Raw genomic sequence first — 20,671 nt, 5'->3', positions numbered from 1 at the left:
AGGGACAAAAGAAGTTTATGCGGGCATTGGCATTTGACAGTATGTTCCATCATTAAAAGCTCGAATGTTGTAGTGCTCTCAACATCTGCCACAGATCTTATATATTTAAGTAGTATTTTCTATATGAAAGGGTTATTACACATTAACCATAACTTTGAGTTTTCCTTGTTTTCCTCCCAGAAGGTCACTGTGGCTTCAGAATTCTTCATTGTAATATCTCATTCAAATATTCATTTCTAACATTTAAATGTTAGAAAACTTATTTATGTTTTAGACTCATTTTTGCAAATTGATTTAAACAGTTCTTCAAAACTTGCCCTGATTACTTTTCAACATTTTTAGGAGTAATAATATACCAGTACAATACAACCCTCTGGCACATAGTCAGAGCTATGATACTAAAACAGATTTTTCTATAATACACATTGAATTGTAATTGGTTGATTAACTCTGGTAGTATAGTAATGAAATATCATTTAATATTTTTAATAACTAGAAATCTGAATACATTTTTCATTCACTGTCTTCTTTATCAAATCCTATGATTATTACCCCGTATCAGGCTCTAAATCCTGCAAAATGTTACTTTTTTATTTACTTTTTTTTAATAAAACTGCCTTAAATATTGAAACAAGTGGTGTATTGCTTTCATTACCCCATCAGTTAAACTGAAAAATAATGAAGTAATGAGGAACACAGGAAAACTTTTGAAAGGAATCTGATCTTTCTCTTATTCCAAAAAACAGCATCTATAGACAAAAACAGAAAATATTACTTTGTGTTTAAAGACCAGGTTTTGTAGATGGAAGAGGGTACAGAAGACACAACAGTCTTGCAGGAACCACAGAAATCCATTTAATTTCTTCTCCCTGTTCCAACTCATAATAAACGATCCTCTCAAAAATTCTGCACACTCATTTTGGTTGTTGATGTAAGACATTATTTCATACAACTTCTCATTCTTAACATTCGGGAACTTCCTTACTTCAACTCAAAAACTTTGAGGAAAGAAAGTTGTGCCCCGTAGAGATCAGGACACCTGCTTTACTTTATGGAGAGAGAAAGAAGGGTGGAGAGAGGCAGCAGGGAGGCAGGTTAGACAGATGAGGAAGGAATTAAGGGTGTGTGTTTAGAGTAGGTGTCCCAGCGGCAAGGATGAGGCTGTCCCCGACCTGGAAAACCCTCCTCTAGAGAGTGCCCGCTACTCAAGACTCACTGTTGAGCTGGCGAGCAGCTGATGCTCTTCGGGCACTGCTGAGTCCAGGGAAAGCCCTCTTCTTGCCCAGTATTTACTGGAAAACATCATCATTGCTGGCTGCATGGGTCCCGGTGTAATTTGCTTCCTCTGCAGCAGGGGGACGAGCAAGGCAGCAGCCCAGCCGCGATGAGGTGAGAGGGGCTGGCCGGCGGTGGACCTCTCGGGGCGCTGACCAGAACCCTGGTGCTGAAGAAAATGCAATGCGAATCTTCCCCTTCCAGGCCCTTTATATGAGTGACTGGGGACTGATGGAAGGCTGATTAGAAAGAAACTCATTTCTGGCTGCCGATGGCCACAGTCAGATTACAAACCTGAAGGCTGGGGTTATCTGTGTTCCCCGGGCTCTTTGTTTGTTTCATAGGTCGAGTAGCTGCTCGGGCGTGGGTGGTGGGGAACAATACATAATGGAGTGCTATTTGTAAAAGAAAACATCTGTCCCCTGACCTTAGCTCTCATCTCTCAAACCTGCTACTGGCAAGCTAACCTCACCCTTAAGGTAATGAGGAATTCAATGTTTTCCAAAAGAAGGAAAATAATTCGAGAAAGATCAGTATTGCAGAGTCCCTAAGCCATTTTACTTTATGTTAATAAATTTTTTCTGATCTGATGTGTTATGACTGTGTGAGTGGAATTGTGTGTGTGATGGTGTTCATAAAATGCACAGCTTCCCAGTTGTGTGATAAAACTATGCAGTGATGTTTAGGCAACTGTAAAGGAAATGTGAGGCTGTGACTTAGCCACATATATGCATAGTTGTAAGGCCTCTTCAAACAGCCATTTTGCTTTATTGCATTTCTTTTCCATGGGGGTGGTCTTGATCCCTGTCTCCTGTATAATGTCACGAACCTCCGTCCATAGTTCATCAGGCACTCTGTCTATCAGATCTAGTCCCTTAAATCTATTTCTCACTTCCACTGTATAATCATAAGGGATTTGATTTAGGTCATACCTGAATGGTCCAGATGTTCAAGCTGGTTTTAGAAAAGACAGAGGAACCAGAGATCAAATTGCCAATATCTGCTGGATAGTCAAAAAAGCAAGAGAGTTCCAGAAAAACATCTATTTCTGCTTTATTGACTATGCCAAAGCCTTTGACTGTGTGGATCACAATAAACTGTGGAAAATTCTGAAAGAGATGGGAATACCAGACCACCTGACCTGCCTCTTGAGAAACCTGTATGCAGGTCAGGAAGCAACAGTTAGAACTGGACATGGAACAACAGACTGGTTCCAAATAGGAAAAGGAGTACGTCAAGGCTGTATGTTGTCACCCTTCTTATTTAACTTATATGCAGAGTACATCATGACAAACGCTGGGCTGGAAGAAGCACAAGCTGGAATCAAGATTGCTGGGAGAAATATCAATAACCTCAGATATGCAGATGACACCACCCTTATGGCAGAAAGTGAAGAGGAACTAAAAAGCCTCTTGAGGAAAGTGAAAGAGGAGAGTGAAAAAGTTGGCTTAAAGCTCAACATTCAGAAAACTAAGATCATGGCATCTGGTCCCATCACTTCATGGGAAGTGGATGGGGAAACAGTGGAAACAGTGTCAGACTATTTTGGGGGGGGGCTCCAAAATCACTGCACATGGTGATTGCAGCCATGAAATTAAAAGACACTTACTCCTTGGAAGGAAAGTTCTGACCAACCTAGATAGCATATTAAAAAGCAGAGACATTACTTTGTCAAAAAAGGTCCATCTAGTCAAGGCTATGGTTTTTCCAGTGGTCATGTCTGGATGTGAGAGGTGGACTGTGAAGAAAGCTGAGTGCCGAAAAACTGATGCTTTTGAACTGTGGTGTTGGAGAAGACTCTTGAGAGTCCCTGGACTGCAAGGAGATCCAACCACTCCATCCTGAAGGAGATCAGTCCTGGGTGTTCATTGGTAGGACTGATGCTGAAGCGGAAACTCCGATACCTTGGCCACCTCATGTGAAGAGCTGACTCATTGAAAAGACCCTGATGCTGGGAGGGATTGGGGGCAGGAGGAGAAGGGGACAACAGAGGATGAAATGGCTGGATGGCATCACCGACTTGATGGACATGGGTTTGAGTAACCTCCGGGAGTTTGTGATGGACAGGGAGGCCTGGCGTGCTAGGATTCATGGGTCGCAAAGAGTCAGACACAACTGAGCGACTGAACTGAACTGATGCATAGTTGAGACACTAACCCTAGAATCTTCCTCACTAGGTAGGAAGGAAAAGGATATGAAATGTCCATATAATCATTCCTTTGATGACTTCAAACTAGAACAAGTCCAACAATTTGAAATGCATAGATCAACTGATAACTTACCATTCAAACTTTAGTAAGTCATAAAATTACCAAGGAAAATATTAATAGCCTCCTGAAGGATTGAAGACTCTTGATCAAATGGACATGTTTATGTAGAAACAGATATAGAGAATAGACTTATAGACATGGGGAGAGGGAGGGAGAGGGTGAGATGTATGGAAAGAGTAATTTGGAAACTTATATTACCATGAGTAAAATAGACAGCCAACAGGAATCTGCTGTGTGGCTCAGGAAATTCAAACAGGGGCTCTGTACCAACCTAGAGGTCCAGTGGACAGGGGAACCTGGCGGGCTGCAGTCCATAGGGTCGCAAAGAGTCGGACATGACTGAAGTGACTTAACACACACACATGCCAAAGGTTTACAAAATTAAAAGGTGGCTGAGGCAGGATTTAAATTCAGGCAGTTTGGCTCCAAAATCCATGGTCTCAACTATTACATTAAACCTTTGAGTATTCCAAACAAGGAAATAAAAGTAAACTCAAGAAAACATACATAAATTATTTCATCTAGAAGAGGATTTGGGAAGATGTGTAATTCAACAAAGACTTGTTAAGGACTCACTCTGTTAGGACTTCCCTGGTGGCTCAGACAGTAAAGCGTCTGCCTACAATGCGGGAGACCCAGGTTCAATCCCTGAGTCAGGAAGATCTCCTGGAGAAGGAAATGGCAACCCACTCCAGTATTTTTGCCTCCCACGGATGGAGGATCCTGGTACGCTACAGTCCAGGGGGTCGCAGAGTTGGACACAACTGGGCAACTTCACTTCACTCTGTCAGGCACTGAAACCGCGTCCTGGGGATGCAAAGATGAATGAGGTACACTGCCACCCTCAAGCAAAGCACAGACTGGCTGAAGGAATATACATGCAAATAAATAAGTGAAACAAAACATCGAATTCTCTACAGAAGACAGTAAAAGCACAAGGGACAGAGTGCTCAGTGTTACCTTAGGGGAGTTAAGTGGGCCTTTCTAGAAGCTGAATAATTAAAAGTGAGTTTGTGTTTATTAATTGGAATGGAATAGGAGATAGTGAGGAGGTGATTCCATGTAGAGAGAACAATATAAGAAATATATCGACAAATGATGTTGCTCAACAAGAATGGAGTGTGGGCCAGGGCAAAGGTGCCCTTGAAGGATAAGGCTGAAGGGGAAAACGGGATCCAAATCCTGATAAATCTTGAATGGCGTTCAGTGGGCTTTTCACTTTATCACCTTATCCTGTAAGGGAAAGAGAGCACTTGGAAGGGCATTAGGCAAGGCAACAGTGTAACCATCTTGGTATTTCAGAAAAGCAGCAGCTTGGGGGAGGACCTCAAAACTAAAGGTATAAACCACTTAGGACGTGAAATAGTCCAACTGGGGGACGAAGTAAGCAATGAAAAGAATAAGAGATGTTAAGGAGTAAAATCCATAGGATAACATGTCTACTTGGATGTGGGAGCAGATAAAAAGCTCCCAGAATAACTCTCAAGTTTCTGACTGGGTGGACTGGGTAAATTACAGTCTCATTCATTGAACTAGACCACACATAAATAATTGCAAGTTAAGAAAAAAAAAAAAAAAAAACTCTTAAAAGTTAGATCTTATATATATTGCATGTGAATGACCAAGTGAAACTGTCCAATAAGCATTTGAATATATGGGTTTAAAACTTGAAATGAGACCTAAGCTGGATATAGAGCCTTGACTATTGTCAAGTACTGAATTGGTTTAATATAGCTTCACTCACAAAGTATATGTTGTTTGAGAAGACAGTCAAGAACAGAAAACCCTGGGGAACATCAAATTTAAGAAATGATTTAAAACAAAATAAAAACAGAAACATAAAAAGGAAAATAAGAAAAGGAAAAATTTCAGAGAGGTAGGAAAAGCAAAGCCAAGAGAAGGTAAGTTTTTGGAAGGCAAATATGAAACTTGAAAAACAGAATGAAGGACTTGAGTGTTTGTAAATCTGAATGCCAGGACTCTTTTGCAACTCTATGGACTGCAGCCCTCCAGGCTCCTCTGTCCACGGGATTTTCCAGGCAAGAACACTGGAGTGTCCTTGCCATTTCCTTCAACAGGGGTCCTCCGGACCCAGGGATCAAACCTACGCCTCCTGTCTCCTGCATCGACAGGCGAGTTCTTCACTAGAGCCACTGGGAAGCCCAAGCAACAGTACCCTGGAGGAAACTGCTCCGCCCCCAGAGGCCCTGTCTCCGCTGGTTCCGGGGCAGCTGCAGCTCTCCGCGGCAGGTAGGGAGAGGCCCGCGGCCGCAGCGCACAGGCCCAAAGCTCCCTGCCGTTTGTAACCTCAGCCACTGACCAGGAAGTCTGTCCACGTTCAGACAAGAGGCCCCATGCGCCTGGATCTTGGGCGGAAAGAAACTGCTAGCGCAGCATGGGGAGAAGTCTCTGGGCGTCGTCGGCCGCCGCCGGAGCTCCACCCCACACATCCGGGGTTTCAGACATTCCTGCAGCATACAAACCACAGGCCGTGGCCACTCGGCACCTAAACTGGCTTCTAGGCACACAGGACACCGGAAGTGGTCAAGGGACTCAGCCTCTGCCAGGACCCTGCCGGCAGCGCACCATCCAAACAGTCCTGCGGCAGCCCAGCCGTCCTGTAGCGCAAACGTCGGGCAGCTCCGCGGCGCAGCGGAAAGGGGCGGAGGGGAGGAGGGGGGAGGGGGGAGGGGGGAGGGGGGAGGGGGAGGGGAGGAGGGGCGGCGGGGGAGGGGGAGGGGAGGAGGGGGCGGCGGGGGAGGGGGGAGTGGGGGCGGCGGGGAGGTGGGGGGAGGGGGGAGGGGAGGAGGGGGCGGCGGGGGAGGGGGGAGTGGGGGCGGCGGGGAGGTGGGGGGAGGGGGGAGGGGAGGTGGGGGCGGCAGGGGGAGGGGAGGTGGGGGCGGCAGGGGGAGGGGAGGAGGGGGCGGCGGGGGGAGGGGAGGGGTGGGGGCGGAGGGGCAGGAGTCAACGGGGTGGGTCTCCTGGCCAGCAGGGGCGGGGTGAGGGCCTGAATATTGCTTCTGAAATAGAAGGTGAAGTCCAAAATAGGAAGAAGACTCAACTCTCAAGCTTCCATGGCTGTAAATGGTGGTATTTTCGCTATTTCCAACGAAGGAATAAGTTTTGGGAAAAAAAAAGAGGGGAATAAAGTTTTGGAAAAAGAAGAGTGAAATTGAGTTGACTGCAGTACTATAAAGGAACTTTAAATAGCGTGCAATTATAAATGTTAGACTGGAATTTGGGAAGTAGATTAGAGCTATGGATAGAAATCTGAGAGTAATTCAGTGATGTTAGCTGGCACAGGCCATGGACTATCCAAATAAAAGAATATAGAGAAACATCCTCTCTAGAGAGACTAGAATCCTTTTGAACTATCGAGGGAAATATAAAATGGTACAGCCTCTGGGGAAACAGGAAAAGGATTCCTCAAAAAAGTAAAAGAATTATGGTATGATTTAGCAATCCTAGTTCTGGGTGTGTGTATGTATATACATATATATACATGAGTCCCTCAGTCAGGTCCAACTGTTTGCAACTTCATGGATTGCAGCCCACCAGGTTCCTCTGTCCATTAAATTCTCCAGGCAAGAATTCTGGAGTGGGTTGCCATTCCCTTCTCCAGGGGATCTTCCCCACCCAGGGATTGAAACTGGGTCTCCTGCATTGCACGCAGATTCTTTACCATCTGAGCCACCAGGGAAGTGTGTGTGTGTGTCTGTCTGTGTGCGTGTCTGAATCCAAAAGAATTGAAAGCAGGGACTCAAAGAGGTATTTTTGCACTCATGTTGAGTTGACTTTAGTCACGAAGTCTTGTGTGACTCTTGTCACCCTGTGGACTCTATCCCACCAGGCTCCTCTGTCCATGGGATTCTCCAGGCAAGAATACTGGAGTGGGTTGCCATTTCCTTCTCCAGGAGATCTTCCCAACCCAGGGATCAAACCCAGGTGTCCTGCATTGCAGGCAGATTCTCTACCATTTGAGCCACCAGGGAAACCCCACATCCATGTTAATAGCATTGTTATTCACAAGAGCCAAAAGGCTGAGCAACACAAGCGTCTATCAATGAACAAAGTGGTAAACAAAACATGGAATATACCTACAATGGAATGTTATTCAGCCATAAAAAGGAAATCCTGACAAATGCGTAACATGGATGAACTTCAAGGACTTTATGCTAAGTGAAATGTCAGTCACAAAAAGACAAATACATTCCATTTATATGAGAAATCTAGCATAGCTGAACTCACAAGCAAAATGGAGCTTGTCAGGGGCTGGGGAGAGGGGAAAATGGGGCACAGAGTTTCAATTTAATAAGATAAAATTCTGGAGATTGGCTGCACAATAACATGAATGTACTTAACATTGTTGAGCTTAGGAATGGTGAGAGATAAACTTTATGCTCTGTGCATTTTACCACAAATTTTAAAAATTTTAATAATAAATAAATAACCAAGAGAACCCAGGAACTAAACCACAAAAGATGCTCATAATTAAAGGTAGAATGAAAAAGAGAAGTCATCCAAGTAAAAAAGATTAAAGGAGGTGAAACATAGAAAGGAGATAAAACTTATGGTCAGTGGTTTCAAATACTACAGAGAAGTGGAAAGGAATGAGAACTAGAGAAAGACCACTAGATTTGGCTATCAAGACTGTCACTGGTGACCTTAGAGAGTGCAGTTTTAGTAAGAGAGAGGAAATAAACCCAGATCACAGGAGTTAAAGATAATGTGGGTTCCAAAGTGTAGGTAATAAGTCCGGATCATCTATATAAGATTTTTAAGTACTCTTTCTAATTAATAGTGTAGATTTAACTATTTTTGCTCCCTCCTGAAATCCTACTAAAGCAACAGTAAAGGATTTCCTTTCCTTTTTAAGGCACAAAAGATTAGCATAAATTGGAGAAACAACAGCAACAAAAAGATTGGAAACTTAAAAGAAGACGAAAAACTGATCAAAGATTTTGTAAATGTGAGAAAGCTGAACCCTAAGCTATCAATGAAGAAGACTGAGAAGCAACTCAGCTAACATTACTGAATCTCCTAAAGGCTCAAATACCTCTAGAAGTGGGAGTGAATGGAGGAGACTGAAAAAGAATTGTTCAAAGACTGTTTAAGAAGTCATTAAACAATTTCAAAATTTAACAAAGTAATCAAACCAGTGTGGCACTATAAGACAATGTGTTAAGTCACCTCAGTTCAGTTCAGTTCAGTCACTCAGTCATGTCCGACTCTTTGCGACCCCATGAACCACAGCACGCCAGGCCTCCCTGTCCATCACAAACTCCCGGAGTTTACTCAAACTCATGCCCATCGAGTCGGTGATGCCATCCAGCCATCTCATCCTCTGTCGCCCCCTTCTCCTCCTGCCCCCAATCCCTCCCAGCATCAGGGTCTTTTCCAATGAGTCAGCTCTTCGCATGAGGTGGCCAAAGTATTGGAGTTTTAGCTTCAGCATCCGTCCTCCCAATGAACACCCAGGACTCATCTCCTTCAGGATGGACTGGTTGGATCTCCTTGCAGTCCAAGGAACTCTCAAGAGTCTTCTCCAACACCACAGTTCAAAAGCATCTTCAGTGCTCAGCTTTCTTCACAGTCCAACTCTCACATCCATACATGACCACTGGATAAACCATAGCCTTGACTAGATGGACCTTTTTTGGCAAAGAAATGTCTCTGCTTTTTAATATGCTATCTAGGTTGGTCATAACTTTCCTTCCAAGGAGTAAGAGTCTTTTAATTTCATGGCTGCAATCACCATCTGCAGTGATTTTGGAGCCCCCCAAAATAAAGTCTGACACTAAGTCACTTCAGTTGTGTCCAACTCTTTGCAACCCTTTGGACTATCGCCTGCCAGGCTCCGCTGTCCATAGGGATTCTCCGGTCAAGAATACTGAAGTGGGTGGCTGTGCCCTCCCCCCGGGGGTCTCCCCTATGCAAGTCTCTTATGTTTTCCACATTGGCGGGCAGGTCCTGTACCACTAGCGCTGCCTGGGAAGCCTGTAGGACAATAGACATATAAATGGAATAGAATTTAGAGTTCAAAACAAGTTTTGACCATTTATGGTCAACTGATTTTCAACAAGTGTGCTAAAACTGTTCATAGCAAAGAATAACTGGATATCTACATGAAAAACAATGAACACTGACTCCTACCTTACTTCAGACACAAAAATTAACTCAAAATGAATCACCAATTTTGAAATGGACAAAGGATTTGAACTGACATTTGTCCAAAGAATATATGACCAATAAGTACATGAAAAGATGCTCAACATTAGTTATTAGAGAAATACAAATCAAAACACAAAAAAAGATATTTATAAACCACTAGAATGGCTAAAATAAAAAAGACAGACAAATATTGGAAGAAAATGGAAAAATAGCAAGTCTCATACATTGTTGATAGGAATGAAAAATGATGAGTCACTTTGGAAAAGTTTGGTAGTCCTTCAAAATATTAACTACAAAGTTACCATGTGACCCAACAATTTTACCTCTAGGTATATGTTACAATGCAGTAGTCATTTTGGAAAAATGTTTGACAGTTTGTAATAACAATAAAAACCCCAAATTCACATCAATGCAGATATCAACTAAGTGAAAAGACAAAACAAAATATGGTGTGTCCATAAATGGTAACATAGAGGAAGAAAGTACTGAAATGTGTTAGGACATAAATGAATCTTGAAAACATCATACTGAGTTAAAGAAGCCAGTCACAAAATGTCACATAGTGCATGACTCCATTTGTGTGAAGCGTGGTGAAGAGGTGAAAAGAAACAAGAAAAGGGTGGGGGAGAGGAGAGAGATGGCAGACAGACGCAGGTTAGTGGTTGTCGGGCGCTGCAGGGAAGGGGGAGGCAGGAGTGACCGCTACTGAGCCCCAAGTTTCTTCTGACAGTTATGAAGAGACTCTCAACACGAGAATACTCGCACAACTCTGTGGATATATTAAAAATCAGTGACCTGCACACTTTAAAAGAGTGCATTTTATGGCACATGAATTATATCCTAATAAAACTGTTATTTTTTTTAAAGGCAGTTAAAACTCTATATTCCCCTCTTCTATTCTACATAGCCAAGCCACTTCCCTTCCTGCCTCCAGGGGGATGAATGGAGCTTATTTTCTGGAAACTGTAAAACAGAGGACCTCTGGACAGAAGGGCACTAGACATGTTTGAGAACAGCATTACCCTGAAAGTAAAGTGATTAAAAGAACATGTGCACTGAGTACCGAGACTCAAACCACAGGAGGCTGGGAGCCGGGCATTTACCCTGCAGCCAGGTCGTGGGAAAATGGTTGGAGACTCTGACCAGGAAAGAAAGAAAAACCTGAAGACTTTGAGAGCTCTGAACAAAATAGAGCAATCAGATTATGGTAAAACCCCCATCACTGGCAAGCCCCGATTTAAACATTTGGTAGACTGGATTAGTGATAATTATGTAAAAAACAAGTAAACAAAAAACCTTAGTAAGAATTGATTCCCAAAGAAAAATTAAAGGGTCAAAGAAAGACATGTCTCAGCTAAGAACTGCATTGCCCTAACTAATATAATGAGTTTCCCCAGTGGCTCAGTGGTAAAAAATCTGCCTGCCAATGCAGGAGATTCAGGATACACAGGTTTGATCCCTGGGTCAGGAAGATCCCATTGAGAAGGAAATGGCAACCCACTCCAGCATTCGTTGCCTGGGAAATCCCAAGGACAAAGAAGTCCAGTGGGTTGCAGTCCATGGGGGTCACAAAAGAGTCGGACACAACTTAGCGACTAAACAACAAGGACAAACTGATACTATATCAACTATATTGGAAGATGGAACAATAAAGAAGGGTCAATGTATACAGTGGGAACTGAAAGGAGAGGGAATAAACAAACAATTCCTGGTCGGAGAACTAAGATCCCACAGGCCACGTGGCATGGCCAAAAAAAAAAAAATCCGACAGATTACAATGTCATCAAAGTGAATTTTCAGAGATGTAAAGAAATATGTTCGGGGGAAGGATAAAAGGAAACAAGCTGATGATCAGAAAAAACTTTCCTGGTCCCTCCCCAAGATGAATGGAGAAGGCGAGTGCAGTTATTAAAGGACAGACACGGGCTGTCAGAATACGGAGGTACCTGAAAAACAATCAACAGTGGTTATTTTGAGACTGGGAATAAAAAAGGCTGATCTCTTTCCCTTAAGTCTTTCTGGTTGCAAGCCATCATTCCAGCCTATCAAGTCTGTGTCACAAGCAAATGTGATATGTATGCCTGCTGTGCTTAAACCACATTGAATAAGGCTTAACTTCATAGCACAAAACCAACCAACCTAGTGATCACTTCAGTTGGATTTTTTTTTTCCATTGACATCTGACTCCTAGGGTTTACAGGGTACATTTTTGGTTCTGTGACAGGAATTGTTCACTGCTATATCATCCATTCCTAATTCCTCCAACCTAACCACGTGAATACCATACCAAAATAAACGTATGCCATAGCTAAAGTGTTTCCTTAACTTAGTAGTATAGTAATTTATCAGTAAAGGAATGAAACACACCTGCCATGACTAACATTTAAGAAACTCAAGCAGGCATTTACATAACACTATTTTCTTTTCAACATATTCACAAACCAACTGTCATATACATAGTTAACAAAGTTGCCATCTATTCTAGTACTCTGCATGTGAGCATCACTGCTCGCATGTCATGTCTGATTCTGTGTGACCCTGTGGACAATAGCCTGCCAGGCTCCTCTGTCCATAGAATTCTCCAGGCAAGAATACTGGAGCAGGTTACCACGCCCTCCTCCAGGGCATCTTCCCGACCCAGGCATCAAACCTGCGTCCCTTACATTTCCTGCATTGGCAGGCAGATTCTTTACCACTAGAACCATATCCTGGTACTTTAAGTATCTACAAATGGATTAAAAGAAAAAAGCAGCAGTATGGGGGAAAAAGTCTTAGGCTTACATGAGAGCTTAGGAGATCCCACTCTTTAAATGAGAAGTCTTCATAAAATTGATTATGCCATGATAGTATGGGGCTTCCCAGGTGGCGCTAATCCACCTGCCAATGCAGGACACAAGAGATGCAGGTTCAATCCCTGGGTTGAGAAGATTGCCTGGAGTAGGAAATGGTGACTTGCTCCAGTATTTCTTGCCTCGAAAATTCTGAGCCTGGAGGGCTACAGTTTATGGGGCCACAGAGTCTGACATGACTGAGCACACACTCATAGTCAGTATGAGGTATGCACTTGTGCTCACAGGAAGAATATCCCCAAACAATACCAACTCAAGTGGCTTCCACTATGCCCACTCATACTATAATACATGAAAGTGTGCAGACACAATGGAGATGATTTACTCCTGTGGAACACACCCAAAGACTATAGAAACTATCATTTTGAGAAAAAAATTTCAACAAAGATAAAGATGGATTTAAATTTTGCAAGGACATTCTGTCAACCAGTCAGACATCAAGACAATATAATCTGAATTAAGTCATGGAGGATAAGGGTGATTCGGTATCAAGAGTCTGACTGAACTGACTTAATGTTGGACCATAACCAAAAACAGCTGCTACGGCCTTAGGAATCTATTTTTTCCTGATAAAATGTTCACATGACTATTAGTTCAGTCGCTCAGTCATGTCTGACTCTGCAACCCTATGGACTGCAGCATGCGAGGCTTCCCTATCCATCAGCAACTCCCAAAGCTTGCTCAGACTCATGTCCATCGAGTCGGTGATGTCGTCCAGCCACCTCATCCTCTGTCGTCCCCTTCTCCTCCTGCCCTCAATCTTTCCCAGCATCACAGTCTTTTCTAATGAGTCAGTTCTTCCCATCAAGTGGCCACAGTATTGGAGTTTCAGCTTGAACATCAGTCCTTCCAGTGAATATTCAGGACTGATTTCCTTTAGGATTGACTGGTTTGATCTCCTTGCAGGCCAAGGGACTCTCAGGATTCTTCTCCAACACCAGCAAAAGCAGCAATTCTTTGGCACTCAGCTTCCTTTTTTTTTCCAGCTTCCTTTATAGTCCAACTCTCATATCCATATACAACTACTGGAAAAACGATAGCTTTGACTCGAGGGACCTTTGACTATCAAGTAGACACTATAATTACCATACCACTAAAATACTTAGTGCAGACAAACCTGGTGATTTTTATTTTTTATAATTTTCTATATTGACCAAGATGGTTGACTAGAGACTTCTCTATTAATAAGCAAAATATGAAATCTTACATTTGTGTTCTCATTACCATGTTTTTATGACAACTTTGATAAAAGGAGACTCATAAAAGGCAAGCACATTTAAACCAATTTGAATAGGATAAAACTAAAGCAGAAAAGGAATAGTGATTTATTCTGGGGTCAGTGAGGCAATGGCTCAGATGAAACCAGAACACAGTTCAGATTTAAAATCAAAATGACCTCAATGAAAACAAATCAAATGGTGCCCCCAGGCCATGCCTGTTGGATACTATGTTTTGGCAGGAAAAGCAAACCATATAGCTTTAAGAATAAAAAATGATGGCCTGCCGTGGTATCTAGTTGGTTGTCATCAAATAATAACAATACCATTTATTTATCATGCCAGGCACTGTACTAAACATTTTACATACACTCCATTTACTGGGAACCGTTATGGTCACAATATTAAGAAACGACGGAGCCAGGTCTCAAATCCATGACCGCCTGACTCTAAAACTTGTGCTCCTACTCAAATAGTTTAACCCTTCTGTTTTGCATTCGTTAAGAAAATGTTTTGCATTTTCTAGTATGAACAATTCAGTGCGAATAAATCTTTTTCTGACACCTGACTCCCAGAATGTTACAGGATAAACTCCATGGTGTGACAAGAACACAAAGCACTTTATGACCCAAGCATCTATACCCCACCCGAAGTCACCTTTAACTCAGAAAACAAACACCTCAAACTAGTTGTACTATTTGTCCATTAGCACCACCCATCAAAAGAACTCATATTTGTGTTGATACAGTCAAGCAACTCTAAATTGTGGTCAAGAAATCAAGTCAGTGATAGCAAATAAAAAAGAAAAAAAGAAGAAAAAGAAGCTATACAAAACTTCAAGGTTTTTAAAAGCAAGTTAACAAAGAAACTCCTGTATTTAAAAAAAGAAGAAAAAAAAAAAAAGCCATAGCGATGCTCTCAGACAATGTGAGTCCTTAAGAATAACTTAGGAAACTATGGAAAAAGATTAAAGAGGGACACCCTAGACCGAGGCCAGGACTCTCATGGACTCACTCCACACTGTAAAGCTAACAAATAAAATGCTCACAATTACTCAAGTCTTCTTGCAGAATAAACTTGTATTGGGAGAGGGGCGGTATGCTCAGCTGCTCAGTCACGTTCAGCTCTTTGCAACCCCACGGGCTGTAGCCCACCAGGCTTCCCTGTCCGTAGGATTTTCCCCACAGGGATACTGGATTGGGTTGCCATTTCCTCCTCTGGGGAGCCTGCCCAACCCAGGATCGAACCCGTTTCCTGCGTCTCCTACACGGCAGGTAGATTCTTTGCCACTGAGCCACTCTTCTAAACACACCTTCTTCTAATTCTGAAGAGTTGAAAATACGGAAAATTCAGCAGCCCACGCATGTGAGAAGCATCACAAAATCAAACTTAAGAGTGACCAAAAGAAAATGGGAATTTCTGTGGTAAAGAATTTCCTTTTCCACAAGTGTTTAAAAAAAAAAAAAGGAGTGGGGTGGGGGTATGGATTCTCATGGCTGGAATGATTCACCTACAGTCCTGTCAGGAACAAGGGAATAGGTTAGGAAAAAATGATTCTGCTGAGGCAGATGGCTCCAGGATTCTGCCACCTGAATTCAACTCACCGGACTCCAGTTGAAACATTTCTATTCCTTAAATTCCTTCCCTAAGATGTACCTGTCAAGACTAACCCATCCATTACCTGTGTATGTACGGCTGAGTCCCTTTGCTGTTCACCTGAAATTGTCCCAACATTGTTAATCGGCTATACCCCAATTACCACAATACAGAATAAAAAAATTAAAGATACCAAAAAAAAAAGAAAAAGAATAACCCCATCCATTCCGTAGGTTGTTTAAGCAGTGAAGGGTTTTTTGTTTTTTTGTCACTCTTCTTAGGTATGAAATACCAATGAAAGTGATTCTTTCCCCCCTGATCTTCACCGATCAATAAAATTTTGGGATAAGTCGTATTAGAAAGTTAAAAGGCTGGTCTGGAAAACTGTTAATAGGATATGAAGGAAGCTAGAAACATCAGACTGGGTTCCCCCTCATTAACCTACATGTAGAATCCTTAAAAGCTCTGTAAACCAGAAGAGAATAAAATATTTGTCCCAAATGTACTCAGAAATTGCATTTAAATTGAGGAATTTAACAATACTATTTATCGGGTTACCTTCTTTACACCCTGACGTGTGTGAAAGAACTTCTCGTGAATTTTGGAAGTGGGGAAGGCAGAAATAGGAACATGTGTGTGTTTATAATAGCATTACTTCTATTAAGAGTATAAAAAAATAAACAGTTTCACTCAGAAAACAATTTAAGTCTTTACACTATCTATTTCGGTCAGATGCTATTCTGTTAATGACTTCCTGGTCAGCAAACACTCCATTTGGCCCACTTAACGTCTGAGTCAGTTAACAAAGAGCACGTGACTCATATTTTCTCTGGACGCACCCTGCAGTCCGCGCCTCCGAGGTGCAATGGCATGCAGTATTAATACTAAGCTCTCAGAAGTACCTTGACGGCTTCTCCGCTGGAGAAGAATTTGCTTTACAAAGTGAACCTGTGACACTCATGAAAAAACGATGTACAATCAGGCCATAAAACATCTAAAGCAATCTTAAAAACAGCTCTCGTTGTTTTTAAAGCAGTCAGCTAACTCAGTGGGTCTGGTGCCTCCAGACTAGTATGGTATTGAAAATATGCATTATTGAATGTCACAGCAAAAGCCCATTTCTGAAGTTAATACATCTTCTTAATTAAAAAAACCTGAAAGGAACTGTTCCTTGATCACAGCGAAGCTTGCTGGCATTTGTTCTTTTCACTCTGTCTACTTTAGTACACAGAGATGTGAAGAGCAATGTACCAGAGACCTCTGAGGAGAAGCGTAGTTAACAGCTGACCTATTTACTCTAGGGCTTCCCAGGAGGCTCAGTGGTGAAGAAACCGCCTGCCAATGCAGGAGACGAGGGACAGAAGTTTGATCCCTCTGGGGAAGACTCTCTAGAAAACAGCAACCTACTCCAGTATTCTTGCCTGGAAAATCCCAGAGGAGCCTGGTGGGCTAAAGTCCATGGGATCACAGAGTCAGACATGACTGAGCAAGCACTCACTCTAGTGAGTTATTATATTATATTATTATATTATATTATATTATTCTAGTATTCTAGTATTCCAATTCTAACTCTAGAGATTGAACTACATTAGGTAAATCCAGCATTTCTGATGTCTGATGGTTCTTAGAAAGAGATTTGGATTACGATCTGTTTTTCTTTACAGTGAGTTTGTTAACAGTGCAATTTCCCATGAGCCAAGAGTGCTTTGGATACCCCAGAACTTATAGAAGTATGTCCAATCAATGCCCCACCCCCACCCCTCTTTGCATCTAAGGATGACACACTTCTTCCCCTAAGTCAAGACAGCCTGAAAAATAGTCTACTTATAAGACCTAAGATAAAAATGTTTGTAATCAGAGCAATCCTCAAATACCTACAACTTAAAAAACGCCCATATTATAAGGACCCAAAGGGAGGACAGGCCAAATACACTAGCATTTAAATGGCAGTATTCATGTTAAAAGTATTGAGTTGACCAAAAAGTTCTTTCAGGTTTTTCCCGAAGATGTTACCAGAAAACCCTAATGAACGTTTTGGCCAACTCAGTACAGTAAGTACAGACGTTTACTGTCGGATAATGACATTAGGTACTGATTAAAACAACTTTCAGATTCATCTCAAATTTAACCCTGTTTCATGTTCAGAAGTAAAATGACACTGAAAGTTTCTCTTCAAAATGTAAGAACAGAGGAACCTACATAAAATAGTCAAAGTTGACTGTCATTACTTTTTACTAAAAATGATGACCAGAACTAGGGCAAATCCACCTTAGAAAATCAAGGTACTTAAAAAAAAAAAAAAAAAAAACCTTAAGGACCTGTCTACCTAACTCTAAGTCAAAATTTACTCCAAGCAATACAATATACAATGGCAATTCTCTAAATCTACAATGCAGAAAGGTTGCCCATAGACTCCTATCAGAATTGAAAACTTTTTACAGCACATAATATAGCTCGGCTGGTAAAGAATCCACCTGCAATGCAGGAGACCTGGGTTTGATTCCTGGGTTGGGAAGATCCGCTGGAGAAGGGATTGGCTACCCACTCCAGTATTCTTGGGCTTCCCTCGTGGCTCAGCTGGTAAAGAATCCGCTCGCAATGCGGGAGACCTAGGTTCGATCCCTAGGTTGGGAAAATCCCCTGGAGAAGTGAGAGGCTACCCACTCCAGTATTCTGGCCTGGAGAATTACATGGACTGTAAAGTCCATGGGGTTGCAAAGAGTCGGACGTGACTTGCACTTTCACTTTCAATATTTCATGTGTCATCGGCATGGAGAGAGCACCTTGTGAAAATTGAAACAAGCAAATCTTTTAAAAGTCAGACTAAGACACTTACCTGAACTCTATCTTAGCAATATCAAAAGTTCAAGTTTACATGGTTACTTGCTAGCTGGTTTTGCTAGCAAGGATTAAGTCAGACTTTACTTAGCACTGTATTATCATTATTTACATATAAAAAATGTGCCAAAGAGAAATATTACATGTTTAGTAAAAATGTTTTTTAACAAGTAGTTTTAAAAATAAAACTTCACAAAAGTTAAACTTACTAAATGTCTTAAAATTTTTTAAAACTCTGAAGTAGACATTTTATTACATAGTTGGGGGAAAAAAAACCCTCCCCAAAGTCCCTGCCCAGGAAGAACAAGGAGGACATCAAGATGTTCTCAGCAATTTCCTCAACACCAGGAAATGAAAGGCTGGAGATGCCAAGTTTTCATCAGTTTACTTTTTTTTCTGAATAGACTTACTTATTATTAACTGATGAAAGATAACACACATATGATATTAAAAAATACAATCTAATGGTTCTACTGTCATGACTGTCAGTTAAAGCTCAAGTAAGAAAAAGTTCATTTGGTTCCCTAGTTCTCTGAGTCGGGGGAGGAGGGGGGGTCTGGGAATCTATCTAGTGGACCATTTTAGAACTATGTAACTTTTATTTTACATTATTAACATCACTTGCAGGAAGTTGCTTTACTGATTCAGATAATTATATCCTCCAAGGTAATACTATACCCAATTTCATGCTAATAAAAAGTTTCTTTATAAAGAATCATGTTTCTCACTTCTTTCCACAACTCATTCAAATGACCGTTTCAATCATATAAAAATACAAGATGCACTGGGGTCCATCTTAGGGTTTTCTTCTTCTCATGAAGAACAAGCAGATTATTTCCAAGTGCAATTTAACTGAAAACACCATTTCAACTTCAAATTTATTTTAATGATATGTACAGAAGTAAACAAATTACAATTAAAATGGAATCAGTTATGTTCACTACACATAACTTAAAATCATGCAACACTGCATGGTAAAAACAATAGCTTCATTCATATACAAAAGAGCATTATTTTGAGACTCGTGATAGTATAATGAAATTTTTGACGTAAGCTTTTGGTAAAGAGTATTTCATAAAAATTTAAAGACCTGATTAATCAGTTAATGCATTATTAGGAAAGATAGTAAACATTATTAGTAAAATGAGACTATAAGCAATGAACTTGAAAATTACACCAGGTATGGGGTTGAATGTAGTCTCCTGAAATAAATGTTTGGTTAAGAAAATAGCATTGAAAAAGATCTCATATTGAAGCTATGTATTAACTTTGTGAAATCAGGTTATATAAATCAATAGTCAAGTTTATTCTGTTAAAGAAAATATGCCTATCCTTTCTTATACTCATAAATAAGTACTTATACAGTCTTTATATACAAGTGAAGAAAAGTTCAATGTAAAAAATATACTGCCAATCCACTTATTATGGTTGAAATAGCTCTTTATCTACACATTAAATTGCATTGATGAAAATGTCCAATTTAAATCACATTCAACCAGCGTAAATATTTAAGCTGAGTATTTTTGTAAACAAGACAGAAAAATAAATTCTTTCATTTCATCACTGGGCCACAATCTACTTCTTAGCTTAGAAAGCTATAGAAAGGCTCAGCATTTAATCAGATCCAAACCTGCTAAACCCGGAGTAAACAAAGTGAATGTTTTCAAAGTGCGTAATTTCCAACTCATCCACTTGTACTGTTTTTCCAATTCCAGTTCATCAGCAAGAAAATAAAATGTACTTAGCTATAAAAAATACCAAGGAATGTTATTGAAAAGGAAAGGCTATTTGGTAGAAGTAACTACAAAAATAATTAGTTTAAATCTTTGTAAAGCTTTAATGCAAGAACATCAGTACACATTCTTTCCATAAACCTTAAAGCATGATCAATACCAAGATTTCAAATTTCCACCTTTCAAGTACTTGAAAAAAAGTTGTAACAAAGTGTCTCTTCAAAGAATGATCATGCAGGTGTTAATCTGCTGACACTTGGGGACATGGATATCTCTGTTGGGCTGTCATCTCTGCCTCCACTGGCAGTAAGGACAGGCAACGAGTTACTCTGAAATGCAGATGCAGGACAAATAGTCATGCCGACATTTTCATCTTCCCCATTGTCTGAATCCGGTGTTGTAACTTCACTTTCCTGAAGCCCCAGGATCTCACAAACTGCTTGTGGCAACTCCTGAATAAGAAGAACCAAATATAAAATCATCATTCACCACAGAGGAAAAGTACCCACAAATTAATACGTACTATTGAAGATAACATCAAACATTTGTTCTAACAGTGCAATTGTTACACACCTTCTCAGGCCTTCCTTCTCCACTCGAAGTGAAATCCAAACCACTCTTTTTAATAAGTGGTTTTCTGATCTATTCTGAATTAGCCACCCTCCATCCTACCCCACCCCACCACTCCCACAAACATACTGTTTTCTAACATTTTGCATTTA

The 20,671-nt window shown here is 41.1% G+C and overlaps 2 protein-coding genes across 7 annotated transcripts in view; both read right to left on the bottom strand.

The window, feature by feature from the left end:
* The window catches only part of TPH2 (tryptophan hydroxylase 2), a 109,637-nt gene extending 107,916 nt beyond the window's left edge, over window positions 1–1,721 (bottom strand). The window contains exon 1 of the mRNA XM_061121901.1: window positions 1,217–1,721. Within this exon, the coding sequence (XP_060977884.1) occupies window positions 1,217–1,534 (318 nt within the window). The 5' untranslated portion in view covers window positions 1,535–1,721. The remainder of the gene's footprint in view (window positions 1–1,216) is intronic.
* Window positions 1,722–19,080: 17,359 nt separating this feature from the next.
* TBC1D15 (TBC1 domain family member 15) overlaps window positions 19,081–20,671 on the bottom strand; it is a 72,304-nt gene continuing 70,713 nt past the window's right edge. For all 6 annotated transcript variants that reach the window (XM_061124618.1, XM_061124628.1, XM_061124584.1 and 3 more), the window contains one exon: window positions 19,081–20,401. In XM_061124618.1, the coding sequence (XP_060980601.1) occupies window positions 20,180–20,401 (222 nt within the window). In that variant the 3' untranslated portion in view covers window positions 19,081–20,179. The remainder of the gene's footprint in view (window positions 20,402–20,671) is intronic.

The sequence above is a fragment of the Dama dama genome, chromosome 3 (genome assembly GCF_033118175.1).
Source record: "Dama dama isolate Ldn47 chromosome 3, ASM3311817v1, whole genome shotgun sequence".
NCBI lineage: Eukaryota > Metazoa > Chordata > Mammalia > Artiodactyla > Cervidae > Dama > Dama dama.
Note: the sequence above shows the minus strand (reverse complement) of the source record. Positions and strands in the feature narration are given on the sequence as shown.